General features: G+C 38.7%; 1 protein-coding gene across 11 annotated transcripts in view; it reads left to right on the forward strand.

The window, feature by feature from the left end:
- Nucleotides 1-24928, forward strand: part of ABLIM1 (actin binding LIM protein 1) — a 221054-nt gene that overhangs the window by 181075 nt on the left and 15051 nt on the right. For 9 of the 11 annotated variants that reach the window (XM_054832631.1, XM_054832633.1, XM_054832635.1 and 6 more), the window contains 8 exons: nt 1203-1358; nt 6157-6192; nt 7490-7619; nt 17610-17714; nt 20078-20125; nt 22390-22536; nt 24475-24566; nt 24700-24796. In XM_054832631.1, the coding sequence (XP_054688606.1) occupies nt 1203-1358; nt 6157-6192; nt 7490-7619; nt 17610-17714; nt 20078-20125; nt 22390-22536; nt 24475-24566; nt 24700-24796 (811 nt within the window). The remainder of the gene's footprint in view (nt 1-1202; nt 1359-6156; nt 6193-7489; nt 7620-17609; nt 17715-20077; nt 20126-22389; nt 22537-24474; nt 24567-24699; nt 24797-24928) is intronic. The other 2 variants (XM_054832639.1, XM_054832640.1) reach the window with 2 other exon arrangements.

The following is a 24928-nucleotide window of genomic DNA, read 5'->3' on the forward strand; positions in this document are numbered from 1 at the left end:
CTATGTATTTTAAGGGTTAAATTGGCTTATGTTATTTTGCTGTATTTGGTAAGTCAAAACTAAACAGATTGGAGGCTATTTTTAGAAAGTCAACTATTTCAAACCCTACTTCTCTATCAAAAAATGTTTTGTATTGTTTCTAATTTTCAGCACTGCTTAAAAACCACCAAGACCAGTGGTTGTTAGGAGAGCTTGGGAAGGCAAATGCACTTAAGTCTGAAAATATTAGGTGCTAGTACTCAGGAAGAATGGAACTGAATGTGACTAGGACACATCAGCCTCATTTCCTTGTGCATCCTACTATGAATAAATAAAATATCTAGTAGAAGAGTTGAAAATCAGTTTGAATATTCTCTTTCAGTTTTAATCATCAAATGTATTTCTGTAAGGTAGGTAAAAATATATGATGATTTTTTAACAAGTCTTCTTTTAAGTAAGGAAAGGTATTAGCTATCTAAACTATATGTAAGGCCTCTTTCTCGTTCCTTCTGGTGGGTTCAGCTTTCTTTGGAACTGATTTCCTATTTCCATTTTTTTAACTAGTTAAGAGCTCCTTGCAGTTTTAGTTGAAAAATAGTCAATGGTAGTACTATGTAGCATGCAGTTAGTAAGCAACATATGCCTTAGTCAGAAGTGTGGGTATAGATTGAATGATGCGTGCAATATAGTAATTTCAGTTGGAAGCTTCGATACACAGTCCTGACAAATGGTCCTGCTTGCCTCTTTATTTCCTTGTAGTAAGTTGTATTTCCTCTCGTGTGCAGTTATTAGTTGCCTTTCTGTCTGTGGTCTTCTGCATGGAATCCTCTCATAATCTCTGTAATATGCGAACTAAGTTGATGTTATCACACATTTTACATATGGGAAAACAAGAGCAGAAAGGTGAAAATACTTGCCTGAGGCCACAAAATGAATCACTTGCAGACCTGAAGTTTCCAGCTTGCTACTGCAGCTAAGAACTTTTTGTATTAGATCTATATATACACCATGTTCTTTCTTTCCTAAACTGAAAACACTGTGTGCTTTTGCAGAGGAGGCCTACTGGAGAAGAACGAGAAGCAATCACTTTGCATGTAAAGTGCCAAAAAGGGTTTTCCATAGCAACAGTGTGACAACAAATACACAAAAATCATTAATTGTGTAAAATAGAAATTACCAGTGCATTTGTGTAAGTTAATTTATCTTCTGTCTTTGACCTTCAGGCAAAAGTAGACAATGAGATCCTTGATTACAAGGATTTAGCAGCCATTCCCAAAGTCAAGGCCATTTATGACATTGAACGTCCAGACCTAATTACTTATGAGCCATTCTACACTTCCGCCTACGAGGACAGACAGGAGAGACAGAGTCTTGGAGAGGTAATGAACCCACAAGCAACCCATTCTGCTATAAGCTTTATTCAAAGCCTGCTTCGCTTCTACCCTCTTTCGAAACAGTTTCTAACTGACACTCCTGGTATTGTTGCTGCTGCTGTTCAAAGTGCTTTTTGTCTGTTTGATCTGGGTTTAATCATGATGAGGCCTCATGTGCAAAACTGCACAATTAAACACCTACACTGACACCAGCCACTGGCAGAGGAATAGGATGGGGGAGATTTGCAGCCTGTCTGCACGTGCATGCTCATAACTCAGGTGGATATCCTCGTCTTCGGGTACGGCAAAGTCCAGAATGTGAGGCAAATCCAACCCGGTGCTGTGCTGTAGAGCACCGGTATTGACAACAGAATGTGAGGAATAGCGTGATGTTCTGTGGCAGGAAAAGGAGTAAGAGCAGCGGGATGCTTTCTCTCACACATATTGAAGGGAAATGTATTTCCAGAGCACTTTGCCAGACATACTGGATAAAATCTGAATGAGGTCAGGATGAAGGGCTCTTCCACCTGGGAAAGCAGGCTAGTTGCAGTATGGAAATAGCTGCCTCACATTTACACTGCTGACTTTTAGTAAGGATTCTGTATCCTGCAGTGATAGAAAAAAACATCTAATTTATTCTTTTAAATTTGTTTTTAAAGATACCTTCCACGTTGTAGGGTCTCCCACTTTTCTCTGGTGAACTTCCATAGCTGCAATTACTATTTATATGGTTCCAGTGCAGATCATGAAGCAGATTTTGTCATGTAATACCATCTGACTTGCAGAATGCATATTTAAATAGAGGTGGAAATGGGTTTACTTCCTTGCAATCTCAGTAACTTTGACTGACTGTAACTGAATTGAATATGAAGATGAGCTGAGGAAAAACGAAGTACTGTGAATCATTCAGGCAGCAGTGGTCTGAAGATGCCCAGATCAGCACCTCATAATCTGCTCTCTTAGCAACAGATCAGAGCTGCCTCAGTTTTTATACTCTGTTCTTTAATGTTTTGTAGGATTAGGCTTTTGAATTATAACATGACTTGAAAATTCAGGAGACTGTTCAGCTCAGGAATAAGATAAGAGAATAACAGGTCAGAATATTACAGAATTTCCCCCCTCAAATTTATGTTGGTAGTGAATCCAGCTGACATCCGGTTCAAAACCACTGTGAGATGCATTGGTGACCTCTGACCAGTTCCAACAGGCCTGACCCATTCCACAAAACCCTCTACAAACACAAGTCTCTTGTTAGGCACAGAGGAGGAACTAACCTCACCCAGAGAAGGTGAACTATTTGTTAATCCTTAAGGGGAAGCTTCGCACTGACAAAGCAGTTTGTTGGAACATGATAAAGCAGTATGGTGGAAGCTGTCTGCCATTATGCTTGTTCTGGGGATAAACAAAAGCCTTTAGGGTTTTCTTACCCTGTATTTTCACCAGCATTAAATCCAACTAATTTCTGGTGACTACAGAAATTTGTTCTGGAAACAGAAGGGCTCTCACCTTCTTTTCAGAGGATCTGGATTTTCCACCCAATGCTGCTGCTGACTTCTGTCACCTTGGGCAAGTTATCTCACCTCTTTGTATCTGTTTCTCGCCCCTTCCCTTGCCCTAATGAGAACACAAGCCCGTTGAGGTGGAGTGATCTCTTACTTTGTGTTTGTGTTGTGGTAATTGAGTGATACCTCAATCTCGGTACATCATACATCAGTCACTATCATCTTTATAAAGCAAAGGAGGTGACATGTTTAGTCATGGCAGGGATTTGCAGACTATGAGTGATTTAACCTGCATTCTCTTTGCAAAGTGTGTGTATGTGGTGGTGTTAAATAAAAGGGGTCCCTGAGTTAAAGCTTGTACACTAGAAATGCCCTTCACCATGATTTTAAAAAGGAAAAACAAGAAAAAAAAAAAACCAAAACAAACCACCAAACTAAGCTAAGAAAGATTTCTGGGTGTACCAGGGAGATGTGCAAGAGCTACCAAAGTTAATCCAGTAGTGGAGACAAACCTTAATTACAGGGAATTGGCTACAAGAAAATTATATGCTTTAGCCATAGAAAGTGAGAAAAGACAGCATGAAACTTTCTTCTTTATTGCAATGGAAGGGAAATACTTTGAAAAGTTTCTCACTCTTAATCTCTCGTGTTCATTTAAATCCCAATCTTGTTTTTCTGGAAGTCTGTGATGAAAAATGTTATCACGTAGCACCATCTAGTGGGACCAGGCATTTTGGTTACAAATCCACCAGCAGTTAGTGGGGAAGAGAAAGGGAGCTCATGGTGGTTTAGCTTCTAATATAAAAGAGATTAAGAGATATGAAATGAGATCGTAAATACATTTTCTGCTACTGAGACGCTTCGTGATAACGTTTCCAGAAACCGTCAGTTACTCAGGTTCTTCACGTCCTATAATTTCTGCCCTGCTAGCAGCAAACTGATTAGCACTGAAGTCAAGTCTTTTCTCAGCTCTGACTTTTGCTGCATAAACATTGAGAGAAGCAGCATTTTACCTGCATGTCCTTTGTTTCTGGTATTGTCTGTTGAAAGCAGTGAATGTCTGTAACAACTTTCAGTGAACAAGACGTCATAAAATGAGAAAAGTATTTTTCCTAATGTGATAGATGCTTCAAAATGGAGCAGGCACCTTACCTGGTAGTTCAATAAAAAGACAGTTAAAATTAGGTCAGTGTGAAATGCTGGAACGTGTGTTATAAAATGACACCTGTAAAAGTTTGCAGAACTTTCCCAGAGCACAAAATGACCAGTACGACTTTAGGTATTAGAGGAGCCCCTTAGATCTCAAAGCGATAGATCCTTGAACCTGTTGCAGTGAGCAGAAGTTTTAGTGTAAACTTGGTAAGAACAGGCTTTCTATCCAGACTTTTTCTTTTCTTTTTAATCTGAAGTCATCACACTGTATTTCCACTAGCTTACTATTCTAGTACTGAACTGTTTCTTCTCAGTCTACTGCATGGTGTATTTCTAACTGACTTGTGTAAAGACTTCTGTGATAGACCAGATTTTAAAAGACCTTATAAACCCTGAAGAACCAAGCATTCCTTGGCAGACTCAAAAGTTTGAGATATGGCAGTTCAACTGTGCACGATAAAACAGTAAGTGGGCTGCAAAGTGGGGTTCCATTTCCCAAAAAGCAACGAGATGATGTCAGATAGTGGTGGAATAAAAATACATGAAAGGTTTTTCATAGATTCAGCACGTTACTTTCTGGGATGCCTTCCCAGTCTTAGATTCCTGTGACTACCTTTTACAGTAGTCATTACCTTGGCATCTAGGCAACCACAGCAGATTATGAAAATTTGTCTATTTACAATAACACATAAATTACTAGTAGAAAAACGTGGGAGTGCACATCACAACATGTGCTTTTTCCATTCATATTGAAAGATTTAGATTAGATCTCAGTTTTTGTGGAGAATGATGCTACAAAGTACTGTGTGTGATATGTTTCATGTGGAGCAAAGTTTTTATAGCTGCTGCTGTTAGATCTATAATGAAATGGTGGTTTGCTGTATAGAACTTGTGCATTTATAAGGATTAGGAAAACAAGAATGTAAAAGACATTCAAGGCTTTGATGGGAAGTAATGAAAGCAGTCTTTAAAAAGCTTTATGGAAACTTGCTGAAAAGGAGATGTTCTGTACCCAAATAAAAAATATCACTCCGTTGTTGGGATACTTCACATTTACAGCATCACCAGCTCCATGAGAGGTAATGGTCTCTCAATGCAAAAGGTATAGCTGGATATTTATTACCAGAAATTCTGCATACATTTTACACTACTGCTGTTGTACGTTATTGTAATAGACCAGAATTAGCAGTTTTGCTTCTGAGACGTTATCTTAATAGCTGTATCATTCTATAATAATTGTGGTCTTATTTAAAAGCATAATTTCTTGCCCAGTTTATTATGGCAATTAAATAATATTGAAGTTTGGTGCATAAAGAAAATAATTAAATCCTAATCTTCCAGCTTCAAATTGTCTTGTGATTAAAGGGCAGGTAACTGGTAATTATACACAGCCTTTATTCTTGTTCGTACCATCAATGTGTGCCTAATCCTATGTTTCATTTCTAAAGGTATTTCTTGCCTCGATTTCCCTATCTCTATAATAGAAACTTTTCATAATATTGTGCGTATTTCTGCCCACCAGCCTTTGCACAGTTCTTTCAATATACATGCTTCTCATTCCTGTCTGTTTTCCTTACGTAACCATGGAAGAACACAGAGATTTAAAGGAGATCATATCAAAGAAATGTTGATGACAACTACATTCTCATTTGCATGGGTATGAAATGTAAGGCCTTGGGGAGAAGCACATTTTTGCCAGAGTATGTGTGCTAGAGGAAAAACATCCTGGAAGTTATTCTATCTTTCTGATTTTCCATGCAAAGCTCTGAGTTAAGATTGTTTACTTTTGATTTCCACTTTAAAGATTTCTTCATAACAGGCATGGTTATTAAATTAATAAACCTTTCTGATGTTGATCTTTACAGCTATGTTTTAATTACCACAATGATTAGGTGGCTGTGAGATGATGTTGCATGATGTTTGACTGAATTAATCATGCTTATAAAGATTCTCCCAGAAACTTTAATTGCTTCAATGATTTATGGACCAGTTTCTGAGCAGTGCGGAAAAAGCAAGTTCCAGTGCTGCAATGGCCTCAGTAATTTCTGCATTGCTATATATCTGTGTATCTGCAGCAATGTTTAGATTGCCATTTTCTGGCCCAGCACGTGCAATGATGTTTTGCTAACCTTATTTTTATGTCTTTGCAGTCTCCAAGGACATTATCACCTACCCCTTCTGCAGAAGTAAGTTTGATGGAACCTTTGGGTGCAGTATCTTACCGTAATTAGAATTATTCACTTCAGCAAATGCAGGTGTTGATTTTGCTATCAGTCTGATCTGTCTCTGTTTGCCACACATAGACATATTTTCTGGATATTGAAACTTAACAAAAATTAACTCTAAAAAGAAAACATTAAGCTGTTACTGACAGATTGTACAAAAACTGAAGCTACCGCTCCTACCTGTTTGCTGTCTATAAAGCAGAGTCATTTCTCCAGTAGAGGTCACTTCTTGTACATTCATCCTTCTTGTGGCACAGGTGGACTCGGATCTCAGGAGGTGGATGATTTACATGAGCTAAAATGTTGCTCTGAGTATCTAAATAATAAGCCATGTCTGCTACTAAAACATTTGCAGTTTTTTGTTGAAGAAAACATAACTATGGTTTGGTTTGGTTTGGTTTTTCCTGGGAGTTAATTTGAACATCACAATAACATGAAACATTTGGGAAGTCATTTGTCAGGATACAATAGATGCCATTGCAGAAGCATTATCATTTTGGGTCTGGGGAGTGTTGTTTATTTGCAATGTAGAAGTTGTAGTGATTGCTACATGTTAAAAAAAAGTGACTATAAAATTCCTTGTAAATCTTCATGCATTAACATCAGTCCTGTCCCTTTGGTCCTGGCTTGGTTTGCTTTGTGGGGTTTTTGGGGCGGGTGAGTTTGTTTTGAGGGTTTTTTTGGTGGATTTTTTTAATTGGCTTTTTTTTTCTCCCAGGAAGCTAAGTAAATTGAATTATATACAAGAAAGTGTCATTTTTTTAGATACAAAGGGAATCTAATTTTGATACTAAATACCTTTTGATGTAGCTAGTCAAGACCCATGGTAAATTAAGCCACAGAGAGCTCTGTGCTGCAGCTATTGCACTCTTGCTGATCTCCAAGTCAGCTAGCTGAAGACTAGCTCATATATCTTGTGCTGTACACTGCATACTCTGAATGTACAGACATACTCTGAATGCAGCTTCCCTTATGGAGTCACAGGAATGTGGGCAAATCTAGGATTATATAGAATTTAATAGAAATTACAGGTGGAGTTGGAACCTTCCAAGACTGAACTCTGACTCAGACTATAAAAATGGATTGGAGTCTTTGGAACAGATCATTAGAGAACAGTAAAAATGAAGTAGGTGGAGAGCTTAAGGGATATTGTTATTTCAGTAGCTTCTGCTGATGTCTTCAGATCCATGAAAGTTAAGTGCTGCTAAAAATGTGTAATGTGCATTTACCTTTATTAGTGAATGCTTCTGTTCTGCAGGGTTATCAAGATGTTCGGGATCGCATGATTCACAGGTCTACTAGTCAGGGCTCCATTAATTCTCCTGTGTACAGTCGTCATAGCTACACACCCACCATGTCACGTTCACCTCAGCATTTCCACAGACCTGGTAAGGGCAACTGCATTAGAAGTATATGTAAAACTATTCTTTCTTTATTATGTCACTTAGTGGCTCAGCGAAGCACTTGTTTCTCTTAGCAGTGAAAATTTAGGATTGAAAAATTATTGCATATTTTAATATCTCATTTTCTACTTTTTTTTGTTCTTGATTGATGTAGTGTTTTGCATTAGGCTGATGAGTGTTTCTTACATCATAAATATGGATCTTCTGGTTTTGTTTCTGATTAATTATTTTTTAAAACTTTGTATGTTTCTGAAAGCGAGAAAAAATTTGCAGCAGTGAATCACAAACTTCATTCTGGAATTTTGGAAAAGTATCATATATTGGAAACGAAAGTTATGGCTTGACTATACAGAAGTCAGTGATGTAGGATTCCTTCCTCCTAAAACCCAATTCATTTAAAGCTTGGTACAGCCATGGAGTCTCAGATTCAGCAGCAAAACCCTCAGATACTCCAAATTGCTAGTCATTTTTAAAGCATTCACAAGGTAGATTTCTTAAAGCCGTAGGCAATTGCCTGGGAATATTTAAAAAACCACAAACTTCCATTTACTGGTTTAGCAGTGACGTACAAGTTCTATGTACAATATCAGGTTCCCAGTGCATTCAAAATTACTGGTTGTGTATATAAAAGCAAGATATGAAAATGAACTGTTCATCCACACCCAAACTGCATAAAAAATTTATCTCTAAATGCTATTCATTGAAGACTTTTCAAGACTGATTTTATTTTTTATGGTAATGAATTAAGTCTTTGTGATCTGTTTTTAAATTAAGTGATAAAATTGTGCAGTTCCATCTTCCTTGGTGATTACAGCTGAACAGTTGGGATGCCAAAAGCCCATATACAATAGGAGCTACATTTTTAAAATTAAAGATTTATAATAGAGCCACCAGTGTGGAACTTGAACGCTGTAGCTATTTCCTAGTGGGGGTGGGCTGAAAGCAGCTAATTGTGTCTGTCAGTGAATGCCTTATTTAAGGGACCTAGGGGAGGTGGGACAGAAGCAAATTGTGTCTGATGCTTAGTGCTGAAAACATGACTCTTTTAAGATGATGTTACAACTGACACTGAGAGAGACTTAAAAGCGTGAAAAAGCTGCAAACTTCTGTCTCTTGATTCTGGCAATTCTGAGGGGATTTTTCCATTTGTATCAGTTGTGTCAGGGATATGAACAAATCCAGGCTCTACTCCAGACTTTGCTGTGATTGAGTTTTACTGTCTGCGTTCAGTCAAGGACCTTCCCCAGAAGCAGTCTCTGTTTATGTAACTCTTGTGATGGCCAGATGGGCTCAAGCCAGAGCTTGGATCCATGTGTAAAATCTTCAAAAGTTTGCAGCCTGAGGGCTTTACTGAGAAGATAATTGTTCAAACTTAGCTCTGTTCAGATGATCTCATCTTTGGCTCACCTGTTTCTGTTTCTCATATGACACAGAAGTAATTCTGTAGAATTTATCATTTTGATCTTTGCTACCCTGCTTTGGGGTAATTGTTAATGCTACTTTATAATTTTCCTACAGTAATTATTCATATTGAATAATAGCACATGTGTATTTACCATTTTTCTCCTAATGGCACTTCTTATCATCATGTTATTTGCAAGAATAATTTCTCTCTGAATAAACCCAGTGACCCCAGATAACTTCTCTTTGGCTCCCAGCTAGCCCTTGAGAGAGAAGTGAACCAGTGTGTTGACGTTGTCAGCATAAGGGTCTTAAAAAATTTGAGTGCTACAAGTTTTGAAAAAGTTTGCAGCCTTTTCCTCCCACAGTGCCCTAGCTGATGTTGGCAGCGTTTTTTAAATGTCTTAAAACAATAGAAGGCAGCTTACACACCTCTTGACTGACGTTTTTGGTCAGGTACTTTTCAAAACAGCTGCTTCCTTAACTGATTGAGCGTCAATGTCTGATGTTTGCATGCTGGTAGCAGGCTACTTTTAAGTAACAAGGCATAGATCAGAAGCTCATTAAGCGAATAAATGTTATGCTAAATTAGTGCTGCAGTTCAAATCTGAGCCTCTCTTCTAATACTTCCTGTAATTTTGTCTAACATTTATGAACCCTTTGGTATGTCTTTAACCTTTTTTTTTTCTCCTTCCTTCTTTTCAGAATCCTAATTGTTCAATGCCTTTTTTTTTCTTCCTTTGAAGCCTCCTTCCCTGCCTTTCTCTTATTGTTTTTCTTTGTTTTCATTTTGTTCTGCCCCCCGATTCCCTGCTGCCGCAGAGCTGCTCTCTACTGGTGTGCAGCGGTTGTCATACCTGCGCACTAGCAGTCTCAGCTCCACTCACCATGACTCCCGCCCCAACTCCCCCTTCCGACACCACTTCATCCCCCATGTCAAAGGTAAGGCGCCAGGCATCCCCAGGGAGTACCCTCCAGGCTGGAGATTTATTAGCATTCTGTCAAAGCTAATAAGGTGTATCTCCGTAAGGTTGTCATTGGCTGCATAGCTGCGCATGCCTCGAAATGTGCCGTTACACTTAAAACAACATTAGAATAGACATAATGTCCTTTTTTCGGAGGAAATATGTCATTTCTAAGGGCCCTAGTTGAAGAGTCACCAAGCAGTTACCTGTTAGAAATATACAGGAAAGCATTATCATTTACTGTTTACAACCTATATGTGCCTAATTTAGCTTCTTTCTAAAGCAGTACAAAACAATCACTACAGCAGTTAGCACATCAAATTTAATTCTAATTTCCACATTCTTAAAACAAGCATTTAAAAATTGACTACAAATATTGCCTGGATGAGAGCAAGGTGATCGAAAATATGGAGAAGAAAAAAAAAAAAAAAAGATTCTGTAAAGATCAATGGCAACAAGGAAGTTAATAATTGTTAATCACTTTGGCAATAATTAGTGCCCAACAAAATAAAATTAAAATCTCTAGACCTCTCCTCAACTAGTGAGAATCAGCAGACTCTGCTGAAGCAGTAGAGTTGCAGGGGTTTACACTACCTGAGGATCTGGTCGTTTCTCTTTTTTTCAATCTGTTGTTGTCAATGGTTTGATTTGGGGGGAGGTTGTTCCTTCATTGTGTCCCTTCAAGGAACTCATTGAGGTCAATAAGCTTTTAGTTTTCTTTCTTGCTTTCTGTGAATGTGGTTTTACTTTTATTTCTATTGGAGCACTCTCTGGCTGTGCCATCTCTTCTGTTGGAGAAGGTCATAGCTTACATCACCTACAAGAGCTCAAAAAGAGGCAGTTGTGTAAGTTGAACATAGATTCTATTCTGGCACCACTGATTAATGTAGATAATCATAAACTGGAGATAATCAAAAACAGTTGCAAGGAAGTTGTTGCCATGAACTTTCAAGAAATGCTAATAGATCTCAATGTTACAGCTATTCAAGCATTCAGATCACCATTACTAATTTTACTCTTGCCTTTTCTTAGGTGATTTTAGTTAATGTGCGCTTTCAACTTTCCTATTATGTCACTAATATTAAAAAAAAATCTCACTTCAAACTTAAAAGAGTGGGACCCTTAAAAATAGATACACTGCTCATTTCAGCATGCAGTTAATTCATAATCCTTGCAATTTCAACATTTGTTTGCTGTAAGTCCAACTTAATGCTCACACTCTTTCAAGTGGCATTTTCATTCTTTTTCTGTTGAGAAAATAGCTTCTTCAACAGATGAATCAGAAGAACTATTGGAAATCCATGTCTAGTTTTCAGATTTGAAAGAATTACATACCTAAACTACACGCCAGGTATCTGAGTTATCAGTACAAAAGGCCAAGTGGGATTTACAAGCACTCTAGACAAAGGGATGGCTATGGTTCTTATCAGATATGTCACATAAGACATTGTAAGCATCCATGATTTTCTGAAAATGTTACATTAGTCTTAGGCCTGGACAGGATTTATGTGTTGTAACTCAACAAAGCTCCTGAAAGGTCAAGTTCATATCACTGTGACAGTGTACACCAGCTGAGGATGTGGTACATTTGAGAAGGGGCAAGTAGCAGGTTCCCATATCTTGTAATCGATATGGCTGAATTGAAAGAGTAGTCTTTTAATATTTGGTTGAGAAAAAGAAGCACCTTCTTAAGGTGACCTGAGTTTTGTGCCTGGGTTCATGTGGAGGGAATAACCCCATGGTTTTAATTTCTTTTTGTTCTTTTCCCCTGTGGAGGAAGGTGACTACTTAAAAAAAAATCCAAAAATACGCTTTTGTGTTTCCGTTGAACACTGCAAGATGAGTTCCCTCAGAGCATTGAGCCAAACTCAGACATTTATAAAATGGACACAGAGAAATTAATTTGAGGTATTTTTGGTAATGATCTGGAAGAAAACATGAAATAGCATTGCAGAATTCCCTGATGGCATGCAGGGAGAACAGTAGTCGATAAAGGACATGAGCAATAGTTTTCTCAGTGAACAGTGTAGCCAAACATAAGCCATGCTTCTAAGTGATGTTGTCCATCTGTACATGCTGGGAAGAGCAGTGACTCTGATGAGGATTTGACTCTTCCAGCAGATGTTAGGATGGATGAATAGAACAGCAGAAAGAGACGCTGCAGCTAAAAGAACTAAGTAGAGATGTTAGGTACTTGAATAAGATCTACAGGGAATTGTTAAATCCACAGTCCCAGCAGGATGGGTGACATAAGAAACACTGCAGAAGCTTCAGAGAAGGACCATGAAATAATTCAAATCTCATAACAGAAAAGTTATGGCTGGTAATGTATTAGTACTATCAAATGGAGGGATTCAGTAGTGATTTGTTCAGTGTCTATGTACCTGTGTGGTAACAGAAGGTTATCCTGTATAGCAGGCAAAGATACAATAAGATCCTATGTTACACTTAAATTAGATAAAAATCATCATTATTTCTCTGACTTGTTTAAGGTGAAGATAAGTAGCTATTGAAAGAGCTTAGGAAAAGGTTTTGCCTTCCCATTACTACAAAATATTGAAAGGTACAAAAGGTCAAAAGGCCTGAAGACCTTTGTAATTTTTCCAGCATGTTAAGTGATCAACGAAGTGCTCACAAAACATTAGAGGAACAAACATTCATAATGTTCCCTAAGTCAGAGCAAGCTCCGGCTTGTCTTGTAAAGGGAATATGATGGAATACAGTTCTTAATCAGATATACTCTGAAAATACACGTAGTGTATATAAGTACGTCGGTACTAACAGTGCAAACGCACTTAAAGAAAGACAAAATGGTAGGGACTGGTAATATTTTTGTTAAATAAACCTCTCTACTATTACAACATGTAGTTCTAAGTGTTTTCATAGGAAGAGATAATATAGGTTGCCCAGTATATAATTTGGAGGGGTTGTGTCAAGGTTTGTTAACATTTGAGTAGTGTTGAATGAAGTCCAGTTACACTATTGTACGTCCTCTTCACTACTTCATGTTCATAAATAGATATTTTGCTATCAACTGATGAGGTTGATCTGGATTTCCCACATGGTTCTTCATTTGTCCTCCTTGCATACCACGTGTGTCCAAGTACCCCCTTTTTATATCTGTGCAGCAGAAAAGAGAGATTAGTCTGTCACTGGCTGCATGTAATGCAACTCCCTGATATTCATAGGGGTTTGTTTTGGGTAGTCTAGGTGTCTGTTTCCAAAGTTTAAAGAACTGCATTATTTTATCCTTGAGAGTAGCATTTTTATGTCAACTAGGGGATTCGACCCTTGTGACTATATCTGACTTGAGAACTATAGCACTGTGGGGGTTAGTTGGATGTGATAGATAAATTTGCAGTGATTCAAAGAAGCAGCATCATATTTGTACTTGGTCAGCCTTCCTCAAAGCCTCTTGTACTTTTAGCAGGAAGATGAACTTGGTGTAAGTTTGTGAGAAAGATTTCATAAAGCTATAGTTTTGGTTTTTTCTTTTCTTTAGGTAAAGGAGCATATTTTTCAAACAGCATAATGAAAGTGGCATGTGACACATTACACCTGTGTTATTTCAAGCCAGAAAAGTAGACATTTAGACCAGTTTCAGTGTGTTTTCATGCAGCATAATGCTTAAACAGTGTAATGCTCAAGCCTTGTAGACAAGACCAAATGTAAAGAACTTTGAGGAGTGAAGGGGCTAAATATGCCTCAGGAAGTCTAAGTGAGACTTTGTTAATGTCGCATACACGTTGAACAAGCTGGAAGAGGGTATAATATGCGTCATCTTAGACCTCATTTAATCTCATTTGGACTGCATTGAATTTGGTCTTGTCTCAATAAAGTACTGTATTTGCTATGAAAAAATCAAAACAAGTCCATGAATGAAAGAAGCCCTGACCCTACTGAAATCAGAGACAAAACTTTCATTGAGAGCCAGGATTTCATCTCACATGCCTAGAATTTTTCAGAGGCATTCAGGAATATTGCAAAGCCCCCTTAAGATTTCCACATAAAACAAGCTCCTAAGTAATGTGTGTTCCTTTGCTCACAGACCTTCCCATAAGGAATCTACCCACCTTCATAGTGAATTTTGCTTTGGTTTTCACATGTTCCTTCTTTTCTTCCCTGAGGAAAGTCTTTGAAATCAAATGCTCTCTGTGTGTGATAACTATTTCCAGGGTTTTGTGGATGCAGCTGAAAGCTCTGCTCTGGAAAACAGCCATGCTTTGGCTGCTTCATGACTTTCAGTTTTGTGCTGGAAATGTGAGCTACATATCTGGACAAGGTGATGAATTAGAGTTTGACAAAACATGAATAGGACTTAGGGTTTCAGGTGCCATTGAGTTCTTTATCCTCTGTTCAGAAGTAGAGCAACAAAATTGCAAATTGACAGAAGGCTCAGTGTTCATTGCACATCAGGTTTTTGGCCTGATTCTGTGAACTTAGCTTGTGAATCACACCGTGAGCCCACTGGTGAACACTTCAGAAAGCAGCAGGAACCTGCATTACGCTGTGCTGTGTATAGGCAAGCAATTATATTCCTGACTGCTGGGGGAACCTGCTTAACAAATTGAACTATAGAAAATGGGAACTACCTGATGGAGCAAACAGAATGAAAGAAAAAAAGCCTCTGAATTTTACTTCTGAGGCTGCTATGCTCAAGGGATTGATTTTTATATTAAACTTACTCTGTTATCTCTTAACATCCCCCACCCACCTACCCACACGCATGTTCAACTTCATGCCAGGGCTGTGGGAACTAGTTTTTCCTAGTGTTGGCAAACTGGAGTGCTCTTGCTGCTTTGTGGAGCTAACACTAGCTATGGCATATCTGAGATAGTAAGGGAGAATCTCCTGTGCAGGCACAGCAAGGAACCCAAATTCAGAGCATGCACAGCCCCTACTTTTATGTAAAGCTGCAAGCAGGCCGGCCATGAGGCCCTGGGAGGCAGGTACAGGCAGGCTAGCAGCTCTGCTTTCCTGCACATTCCATGGATGTTGGCAATGCTTTCATAAATTGTGGGTGATTTTACAGCTGCATCTGAAGCACTTAAGCCTCATTATGAGAGTGGGCTCCTCAGGGATGATCTAATGAGAATCTAAGTAGATGTACCATTCCCTCCTGCAGTGGTTGGAGGTAATGAGACTGCCATCCTAGAAAGTGTAAAAGGAGAGTTATTTGTCAGTACTAGTCAGAGTCATTAGGAGGAGAGAGGCTGCACAGGAACCCCAGGAAATACAAGCCAACAGAGACATCTGTAAAGCAACACGTGCAAGATGATGCTGTGCAAATTGTCTGCCTGGTGCTGTATGCATTATACAACACTAGCAGTTCTCTCTGTGTACCAGATACAAGATTAACCTGCGTACGTTTATGGATGTGAACATACTTAGTTGTGTCTAGTTGAGATGGGGGGGGGGGGTATAAGAAGGGTTTCTTCTTTGTATTTGTAGTGGTGGTGATAGAGGCATTGTAAATTGAACATGCCCACGTTTTGACCAGCAATTCCCAACAGGTAAAATGTACTTGTGACTCCTGTGTTGTGACAAGTCCACAGGTCAATAAATACCTTTTGATTTTCTCTTTCATTGAATATACTAATTGCTAATGGAAGCAGAAAGGCAGAATGAGATGTCTATAAAGGTTATAAATTTTAGAATTAACTATATCTTGAGGCTATCTCAATATTGATTTCCCCCCCCACTTATAAAACAATGATTTTTTGGAAAAGTAACTCATAATTTCTCAATAAAAACAAAAGACGTAAATAAAATCAGCTTAACCAAGTTAGCTGTTTCACCATCACAGTATCTCAAAGGCTGGGCAAGTAGAACACAATATTGGAATTGCCAAGTAAAGGGCCATAGACTGAGATGTGATGATACTGTTTTAACTAATCGTTCATACTGCTTTTCAGAGTTAGTAAACCTAGCAGTTACTGTTACCTGGCCAGAAGCTCAGTATCGCTGCACAGAAACCCACCATCAACGCATGTGGTTGAAAGAACTTCTTGTCATTTAGGGCTGAAATGTCTTAAGTGGTAAATACAGAATTTTGCACGTGCATTCTTCTGGACAAATTTTGTACAGCCAAGTCCCCTGAACTGTGCGTGTAATTTTTAAAGCCTGTATGTGCAGATGGTTTAACTTGTATAGTGACAGAGGCCTCTATGGCACATCTCTCTCAGGGAGGTTTTTAAAGAGCATTTTTTTCTCCCTTTTGGTGCCTTTTAGATTGGCAGATGACCATTCAAGTAAGAGGAATTTTTGCGTAAAGTGTAAAGAAAACTTCCTTCCCCACCTGCCACTCAAATGTATAACTAAGTAGTGTGCTGAGTCCAAGGTTTTGGGTCCTCTAATGGGACATAGGAAACCTGTAGCTGAAAGGATGCCTGCAGTTTCTTTTTTATTGCGTTTTATAACCCACCTGTACTTGTCCCCCTCCCTTTTTTTTTCTTGCTTTGTTAATCAGCTTTTCTAGATTTGTTTTAAGCCCTTGTGCATACCTGAAAAATAGAAGGGGTTGTTTGCTCCCCCACTTTTCACCGTTGTGGTCACCCACACCCATGTAAAATAAGCACCCACATGGAAGGCTTTTGCTCGTGTGAGTTTGCACTAGTGTGAAGAATGGCACAAAAAGGCAGCAACATTCTTTTATGATACACACGCAGTCATGTGTTTGGATATCTGACTGTTAAGTCTTAATACTTGGGGATCAACCAGCATGGTTCTGCAACAGCCCTCTCGCCATGACAGACACGGAAACTTGCAGGGCCATTGGATTGCTGTGGTGGATTGTTGGGAGGCAAAGAAATAGTCCTGGTGAGAGTAATCCTACAAATGGAACAAACTGTGTGTGTGAAGTGGAACTTAAGTTTTTAGACATTAGATTCAGATTTGCTAAATCAGCAGTGGTAAAGTATTATCACCAGAGCCAAATTTGGCATTGACAGAGATTTGGGGTGGCACCAACAATATCGGTGCAGCCCATTGCTTTACAAATTATTTTGCCATATGAACAATTTCCTACCAGAGAGCTAAACCAATGAAAGAGTGTGTAAGGAACAGTTATGCCTTTTGATATGGGCCAAGTGACCTAACAGCTATTTTCCATCTCTAGCTTCTATATGCTTTTGGTTTAAGGAACTTTAGTATCTGCCAGCATCTGCTTCTATCTGCTTGGGAATTGGTTTCATTTTGGGTTTGCATATCAACTACTATGTTCTGTGTCTGCGACTTTTAACTCCAAATATCAATCTCCGTACTAAATCATTGCCAAGTAACCTTCCATTCTTCTTTTCCACGCTGCCCATCTAATCACCAGCTGTGAGCACACAGCTCCTGCCTGCATGCCGTCAGAATGAATCTCAGCTGCTCAAACCTCAACTCCAGCCTGAACAGGAATTTTTGTCTCTGCAGGAATATCAGGAAAAAAAAAAGTCACCAGGGCTACCAGTTCTCATTATTGTTTGTATTTATAATTTTGGTTCAACTTCTTCTCTCCCTGGAGGTTTTGATTCCACCATTTTTGTTTGGGTTTGATTGGGCTTGTGTTTTTTTTTTTTATTGCTCTCCCTCTTCTCATTTTGTTTTCTCCATTCTTTCATTGGAGGCAATGAGCCATCCAGCGGTCGGAACTCCCCTGTCCCTTATCGGCCCGACAGCCGCCCTCTCACTCCAACTTACGCTCAGGCCCCTAAACATTTCCATGTTCCAGGTAGGAGCTGGCACTGTATGTGTCTCGGTGTCCTGTCACAGTGTAGAATGTAGCCTTTGTAACTTTTGTCTTGTCTCCATCATTTCACGCTGTTTACCATGGGGTGCTCCCTCAGGGTTTGGAACTGCTGCTCCTGGGCTGCTGAGAGGAGTAGTGCGTTAAGAAATGGGGGGGGGGGGGGGGCTCATTGTGATTTTTATGTATGCTGTTGATCAGGTGTTTCACTGTTAGAACACCTTGGTTTTCAGGGTCTGTTGATGGCCTGTGAGCTGGACATGAGCTATGTAGGGTTTGATTTTTCTCCCAGTTGCACCAGCTGAGCACTGGCATAACTCTGCTAACTTTGGAGGAGTTGATTTTGTTTCACATGCAGAAAAGAGTTGGCCAGTGAGCCATTATGTATGTTGTTCATTCAGATTGTTGTGACTTGTTTCAGTCTTGAAGCCAACAGTTCTAGTTTAGTGTTCCCTTTTTTTTTTTTTTTTTTTTTTTTTTTTTTGTTAAAGCAGATGAGGATGTTTCTTTACTTGTTTTGTGCAATGGCTTGGTGTCCTCAGACAAACCTGCAAATCCACAAGGATATGTATGCCTTAGGATGTCCTCTCTATAATGGGCAGTCTCTGCTTTTAAGTGAGCTGCACAGTTCTTCCAGCCTCTGAGAAGATCATCTGTCATGGATTTTGATGAGATGAGGGTGTATGTCCCTAGGGTTGTGGACATGCATCTTCTGACTGCATCAGTGCTAGCTGAAAGCCTTACTATATCCAGTTATTCTTCAGGTCCCCTTCAGTCTAGTATCCCTTCACACTGCCAGAGGTTACTGCTCTTCCTCCTTTCCTCAGATCTGGCAGATAAACTGTTTGTGGGAACTTCCCTTGCAGTCAGTGTGGCCTGGCTTGGCTAAGGTAGGCTGTTTTAACTGCTTAAGCTAACCTGGCTCACTTTGACTTGCGTAAGCTAAAGCGCACTTGCATGAATAGCTCTGAGTAATAATCTCTAGCATGGTGGGAGAGCTGTCCTCTTCAGCTGACGCAGTGCAGCCACAGAAGGAGCTGCGTTCCTATCCTCCTTACAGCTTTCTGGTGTAGATGTGCGCAAAAGTACTGCATGACTACCCTTGTAATGTTTATACCTATCTGCTGGTCAAGTAGCCATAACAGATCACTAACAAGAATGAAATACCTCGGTGTCTTTGTGTGCAGTGAATTTGCATGTTTAGTCGAGGGTGTAGGGTTCTGCAGAGTACGATTTGCCTCTGTTTCAATAGATTTTTAGGGTTAGTTTTCCTTAATGCCAAAGGCTAAGTTGTCTCCTGTAGCACTTTAATTGGATCTGCGATACACAGCTTGTATTTCTAAAATGCTTTTCCATCTTTCATTCTAATGTAACTGAAAACTTTTTTCAGGCAGTGTGAAGTAGAAAAATGGCTTTCTGACAATTTTCTAGTTCCCAGTAGCTCATTTTGGTCTTCTAATAAGATTTTGACAGATTTTTGCACTGTAGCACTGATTTTTGGATTCACTTTTGTATTTGTAGCTGTGCCAAATACAAGAAGTGTTGGCTTGGGTGGGAAGGTAGTTTAGAATAAACTGGTTTGTGTCTTGGATTATTATTTGTAAAAATATGGTATCTTTTAGACATGCTGTAGATTTACTGCATTAGAGTTCTGGGAAGTGTTTATATTCTGATTTACGTTGATAATGTGCAATGTGGTGGGCTTTACAAAAAAATTGCAAAAAAGAAATAAAATCTATCCTTGTGGTTTGAGAATTAGTACTGTATCAGTTGACACTGCGTAAAGCATCCCTTTGACTCACTGAAGTGTAGCTGTTGTTGATTATTCGAAACAGTGTATTAGGCAGCTATTTTGTTGTCTGGGTTTTGAAGTGAATTGTAGGCTCACTGCATTCTCCTCTGCTCAATCCAGCCAGCCAGTTGGAAAGAAAATTGAGCTGTTATGACTGAAGCACAATTTTCCACAAAAGTTATTTGGGGTAGTTTTTCCCAAATGGCTTGTATCTTCACCATTGAAATGTCTTGCTTGTTTGCATTTCCTCTCTAATTTTTATCCCACTGATAATCTTCTAAATGTTTAAAATCAATGCTTCATGACCTGGATGCATCCACATGTTACAGAATTAGCTCCAAAGGACTTCATGCCACATGTCTTTGACTTTTCACTTGTTCTTATGTTTTCTTTTCTGTAAATAATCTGATTTTGTATAATACTAGAAATAGCTTTCTGGCTTTTTCTTATGCTACATCCTTGATTTGGTCTGTCTATTGTTTTAGTGTTGGAGTTATCTTTATGTACAACTGAAGTAGTTTTCATATTCCCATTTTTCTGTTTCTCAATTTCACAGATCAAGGTGTCAACATTTACAGAAAACCACCCATCTACAAACAACATGGTAAATGATCTTTACCTTTTTATTTCAAAACTGGAGCGACAACTAAATTAAAAGGCATGCAGACTAGTGAAAAGCATTCAGTTTTTACTTTGTAAGCATAAAAAAATAGTCCAAGCTTGAAACAGCTGTTATTGCATGTTCTGCTGAGTGATTATGTTTTAAAGCATGTTGTTTCATTTGGATCATATGGTTTAAATCTTGGCCGCATTGATATTTATGTCAAAATTGGCATTAACTGCGATTTTGCTGTCTCTTTAGCACTATGATGCCTTCCTGATTTTCACTTCTTTATATTTTCAGAATACAGGTACTGATCATGTTAGAATGGATTAACAACAGACTGTTCTCTGACAGGGACTTCATGGAATGTCCTTATTTTAAACAAAGTCCAATAATTTATTTCAACAGCAAAGATGGAGATGCTATTATCAGACTGGAATTCCGAATGTACCTGTGGCTTTAAATAAGAATCTTTAGTTACTGGAGATAATATAGGTGACTTATCGCTGACAGGGCTAATTTGGTTCTCAGGCCCGGTGATACAGCTCAGGTAGTACGCTGTACTTGTTTTTCCGGGTGTTTGGATTGTGAGTCCGACAGCAGTGTTAGTGCTTTAATCTTTTCGGTGTAGACATTGTTACAGCAGGTCTGAAATAGCAATGATGAGAGAAGCCCACTGTCTTGCCGGTCTTTAGTACTGCAGAGCGAGGTCCCGGTTATAATGAGGGTGTTCACTCTTCCCTTCTGCTCTGAATAGAAAACTTTGAATAGGAGATGATTTTTATGTAATGTGGTGAAAGATGGATGACTCCACTTTTTAAAGACTTTGAGTTTCCATCCCTTTTCAGACTCTTTATCCAATGAAGTGTATTTAGGGTTTAGCAGTACTATGGGGTTTAGAGGAAAAGTTGGCTGAGAACCATTGAGCTGAGATGATTTGGAAAGCCTGGGAAGTCCATTCTGTAGTCAGGAGTGAGCACTGCAAATAACGCTGCTGTGGTATTACATCAGGGGGTTTTTCCCTCTTTTTTTTTTTTTTTTTAATTTTCAAACCATATGCTCATTTTGGAAAAATTCTTAACATTATTTTTGTTTATTTTTATGGTTTTAATGGTCTCCTCACCTCCCATTAACATGTGAATGTTTAACCACTGACATCACCAATTCTAATACGTAAGTACTGTTTGAAGTCATGCTTTTGTAAACTCTGACCAGATTCCTCCATACCTGCAATTATGCTTAGAGTTTCCCGGTCATAAAATACTCAGAATTCCCAATAATATCTAAGATTGATGTTCCTGAACTACCCTGAACATGTTGGATGAACAACACAGTGCTTCACTTTGTTAACGGACGTATTTCTGTTTAAAAAAAGAGAGAAAAGGAAACAAAATTCCAGAATCCTTGCTTCTGATACTATAGTTTCATATAAGAGAAGGTGATTAGAGCTAACAGTTTGCAGATAAGAGGTAGTTACGGCTGGTTTTAATGTAAACCGAATCCTATTGGATTTATATATATATATATATATATCAAGAAGTGAAAGCCATAATGCACATCCTCACATGCTTTTAAGAGACTTTGGCTTAGATTTGAATCCTAAGTGGATGCCCCACTGCTGAGATAGTTTATTGGTGAGGTTCATTTCATTGCAAGTGCCTTTCTCTGCCAAGTTGATCTGAATGGAGTTTAGTATTTATTAATAAATTCACATCTGCTTTTACTACTACTGCATGCTAATAAGCAAGGGCATGCAGCAGAAAAAATCCACTGGTTAAATAAACATAGTTGTTTCAAATGTCTTTTTTTGTTTGCTTTGCAGCTTGTCACAGAAACATAGGAAATAATTAGCATCGGTAGACTTAAAATTAGTGCTGTTCCTCTGAACTATTTGTTTTCTTGCCCTAGAGGGAAGACAGATCAGTACATAAATCTGGTTTCATCTTCATTAATAATCAGCTGTCCTTAAGAGATATTGGCAAATACTCTTGCCTAATCATTCTAACACTCTGCAACCCTAGTAAAATCCAAAGCTGATTTGGGGCTATTTTGGGGGTGGGATGAGGGAGGAGAGGAAGGTTTGATTCCAATCTATTGGCAAGAGAACAACATTACTTCACTTCAAATTGCAGCTAGAAAAGCAAAACATGAAAATGTTTGCTTTTTGAAAATTTTCTGGTAAAGTATAAAATTTTGCCAAAATAAGGAAGACCTTTATATTGATACAGATTATTACATAGCTAAGTTCCCTGATTGCCATCTAGATGCAGCTGCTTTGGCAGCACAGAGCAAGTCCTCCGAGGATATCATCAAGTCCTCCAAGTTCCCAGCAGCTCATGCACCAGCACCCAACGAGATACCAAAGATTGAGACGGACCACTGGCCAGGTCCTCCCTCCCTTGCAGCCATAGGTATGCAAAAAAATATGATACAAGCGATGCGACTTAAAAGGTACTGGTAACCAAAGTAGATTAATATTGGAGCTGTAGTGAAGATTGTGTCCACTCCAGGTGTTTGCCACAAAGTGCAGTTCTCCTGGCAAGACCTCTGAGTGTCTGTGAATTTAAAACTATGGAATAGCACTGAGCAGAAGAGGTTTTGCAGTAGCTTAAAAAGTGTGGTGTGACACACAAGCCTGACTTCTTTCAGTTATTGTCTATTTAATCTTTTAGCCCTAAACCACATGACTGTTTTCATGGCAAGAAGCAATGACTGAAGTGGAACAGTTAATGGACTAAAAAAGTCCTGATTTTCAGAGTTACTGTTCCTACAGACTTTGTATTTTTCTTGTATGTTGTTGCACCACAGGTATCTTCTTTTCTTTAAATCATGCACATGATCATTTTAATTTTGTTTTGGTTTGTTTTTTTCTCTATTAATTTTTATTGACCCCCATAGCATAAAAAAAGCTATCTAGCCTGGTTCATTTGTGAAGCCATGTCTGAAACATTGAAGGTGTTGCCTGTTTCCGGTTTCTGTGAAGGAGTGTATGCTTTTCATTGCAATGGGATTTTCATAGAAGTGCTGGGAGAGGAGACACAGGTTGGGAGAGCTCAGTGACCAACTGAAGGGGCTGCGTATGCAGCAGCAATTTTTTTGAAATGTCCTTTATATAGGATTGCAACCTGGCAAACATTACAATCACAGTGATAACATCTACATACCTGAAACTCTCCTGACAATGCTTGCGATAACTACAGCGTTATTATGCTGCATGTCGGAGGTGGAGGAGCCTTTCTTGGAAATTTTGGCTCTCGGCTCAGTCTCTAGGCAGTGGATGACAACTAAATCACTAAAAACCAAACCCACAAGCCGCAGTTTTTTTGGCTTGTTGTCTGATTTTCTGAGTGTGATATTTTGTTTACAGAGCTAGAATGAGCTTAACCGTCAAAAAAATTAGTATTACTGCTATTGTACTGAAAAGTCTTGCAAAAGCTTGAGACACCAAAAAATAATAATTTAAATACAAACAATTTCTTCATAACTTTTCATCTCTCTCCATGTTAGCATCAATTAAACACTGCTGTACAAAATATTTAATTGATGTAAAACTTCTGATACTTTAGTTGCAAAATTTAGTTTTCATTCAAATAAAACACTGAGTTTGTCTAGCATAGGACTGGTGAATAATTATATCAGGATATAACCTGTGCAGAAAAAAATACAACTGCTGTCTAAATGCTTGCAGCAATATCATATTTATGTATTCCTGGAAGTATCCTGGTGTCCAAATTGGACTATTTCTTCAGAATATTCAAGTAAGGAACTAAAATGTAGAACACCTGTGTCTTAATTAATTTTAGCTTTATCTAATGGGTCAAATTAGTTTGCCTTAGGCTAAAAATAATGCCTCGTTTATTCCAGAGTGTCCATTTAGATTATTGTAGTTTGATTTTTCCATTTGAAATGTTAATTCAGATTTGCTTTTCTGAGTCTATAAAAAAGACTAAAAAAGTCTTTACGTTCTGATAAATGTAAATCAGACTTCATGTTTTCAGCCACTGGCACAGTTACTGATGCCATTAAACCCCATGTTTCCAGAACTAGCAATCTGAGTTCCTTTTTTCTATTACATGGATTCATGGCTTTTGCATCCAGGACTGTTGCTTGGTTTTAGAATTCATGTGCAGTTTAACTTCTTGTTAATTTTATAAGAAGCCTGATAGCCACAGGGCAGGCTATCTGAGTTTCATTAAGAGTGAGTTTTGAAAAAGTCTTTTGAGCCTGCAAGAAAATATTGCTTTGCTCATTCAGTACATCAACCAATACTTTGAACTAGCATTGAAATCTTCAAGCTGCGTTGAACTGATACACAAAGTTCTCTCTGTACTGTGGTTTTATGGGAGCAGGAGCTGACATGAGACGCAGATCAAGTGGAAGAGAGGAAGATGATGAGGAGCTACAAAGACGCCGGCAGCTGCAGGAGGAGCAGCTCATGAAGGTGGTTATGAGCTTGTCTTCATGCTGTTTCTGAACACCATCAAATAGTGCCCCTTTGTTTTCTGTAAGCAATTTCTACTAATGCCTTGGTCGGTTTTATTTTATTGACTTTTTTTTTTAATTGTCATTTATAGCTCAACTCTGGTCTGGGACAACTGATATTGAAAGAAGAGATGGAAAAGGAGAGTCGCGATAGGTCAGCCCTTTCTGCCAGCCGTTACGATTCTCCAGGTAATTCATGTAGGCAGTAAAGCTAATAATGAACAGTGAATAATTAACACCATGTATACACATACCAAGTGGTCTCCCAGAAGAGAGACCATTGGGAAGACCGCTTGATAAGTATATGTGTGGTGTCTCCCC

Source organism: Grus americana, chromosome 7 (genome assembly GCF_028858705.1).
Source record: "Grus americana isolate bGruAme1 chromosome 7, bGruAme1.mat, whole genome shotgun sequence".
Classification (NCBI taxonomy): domain Eukaryota; kingdom Metazoa; phylum Chordata; class Aves; order Gruiformes; family Gruidae; genus Grus; species Grus americana.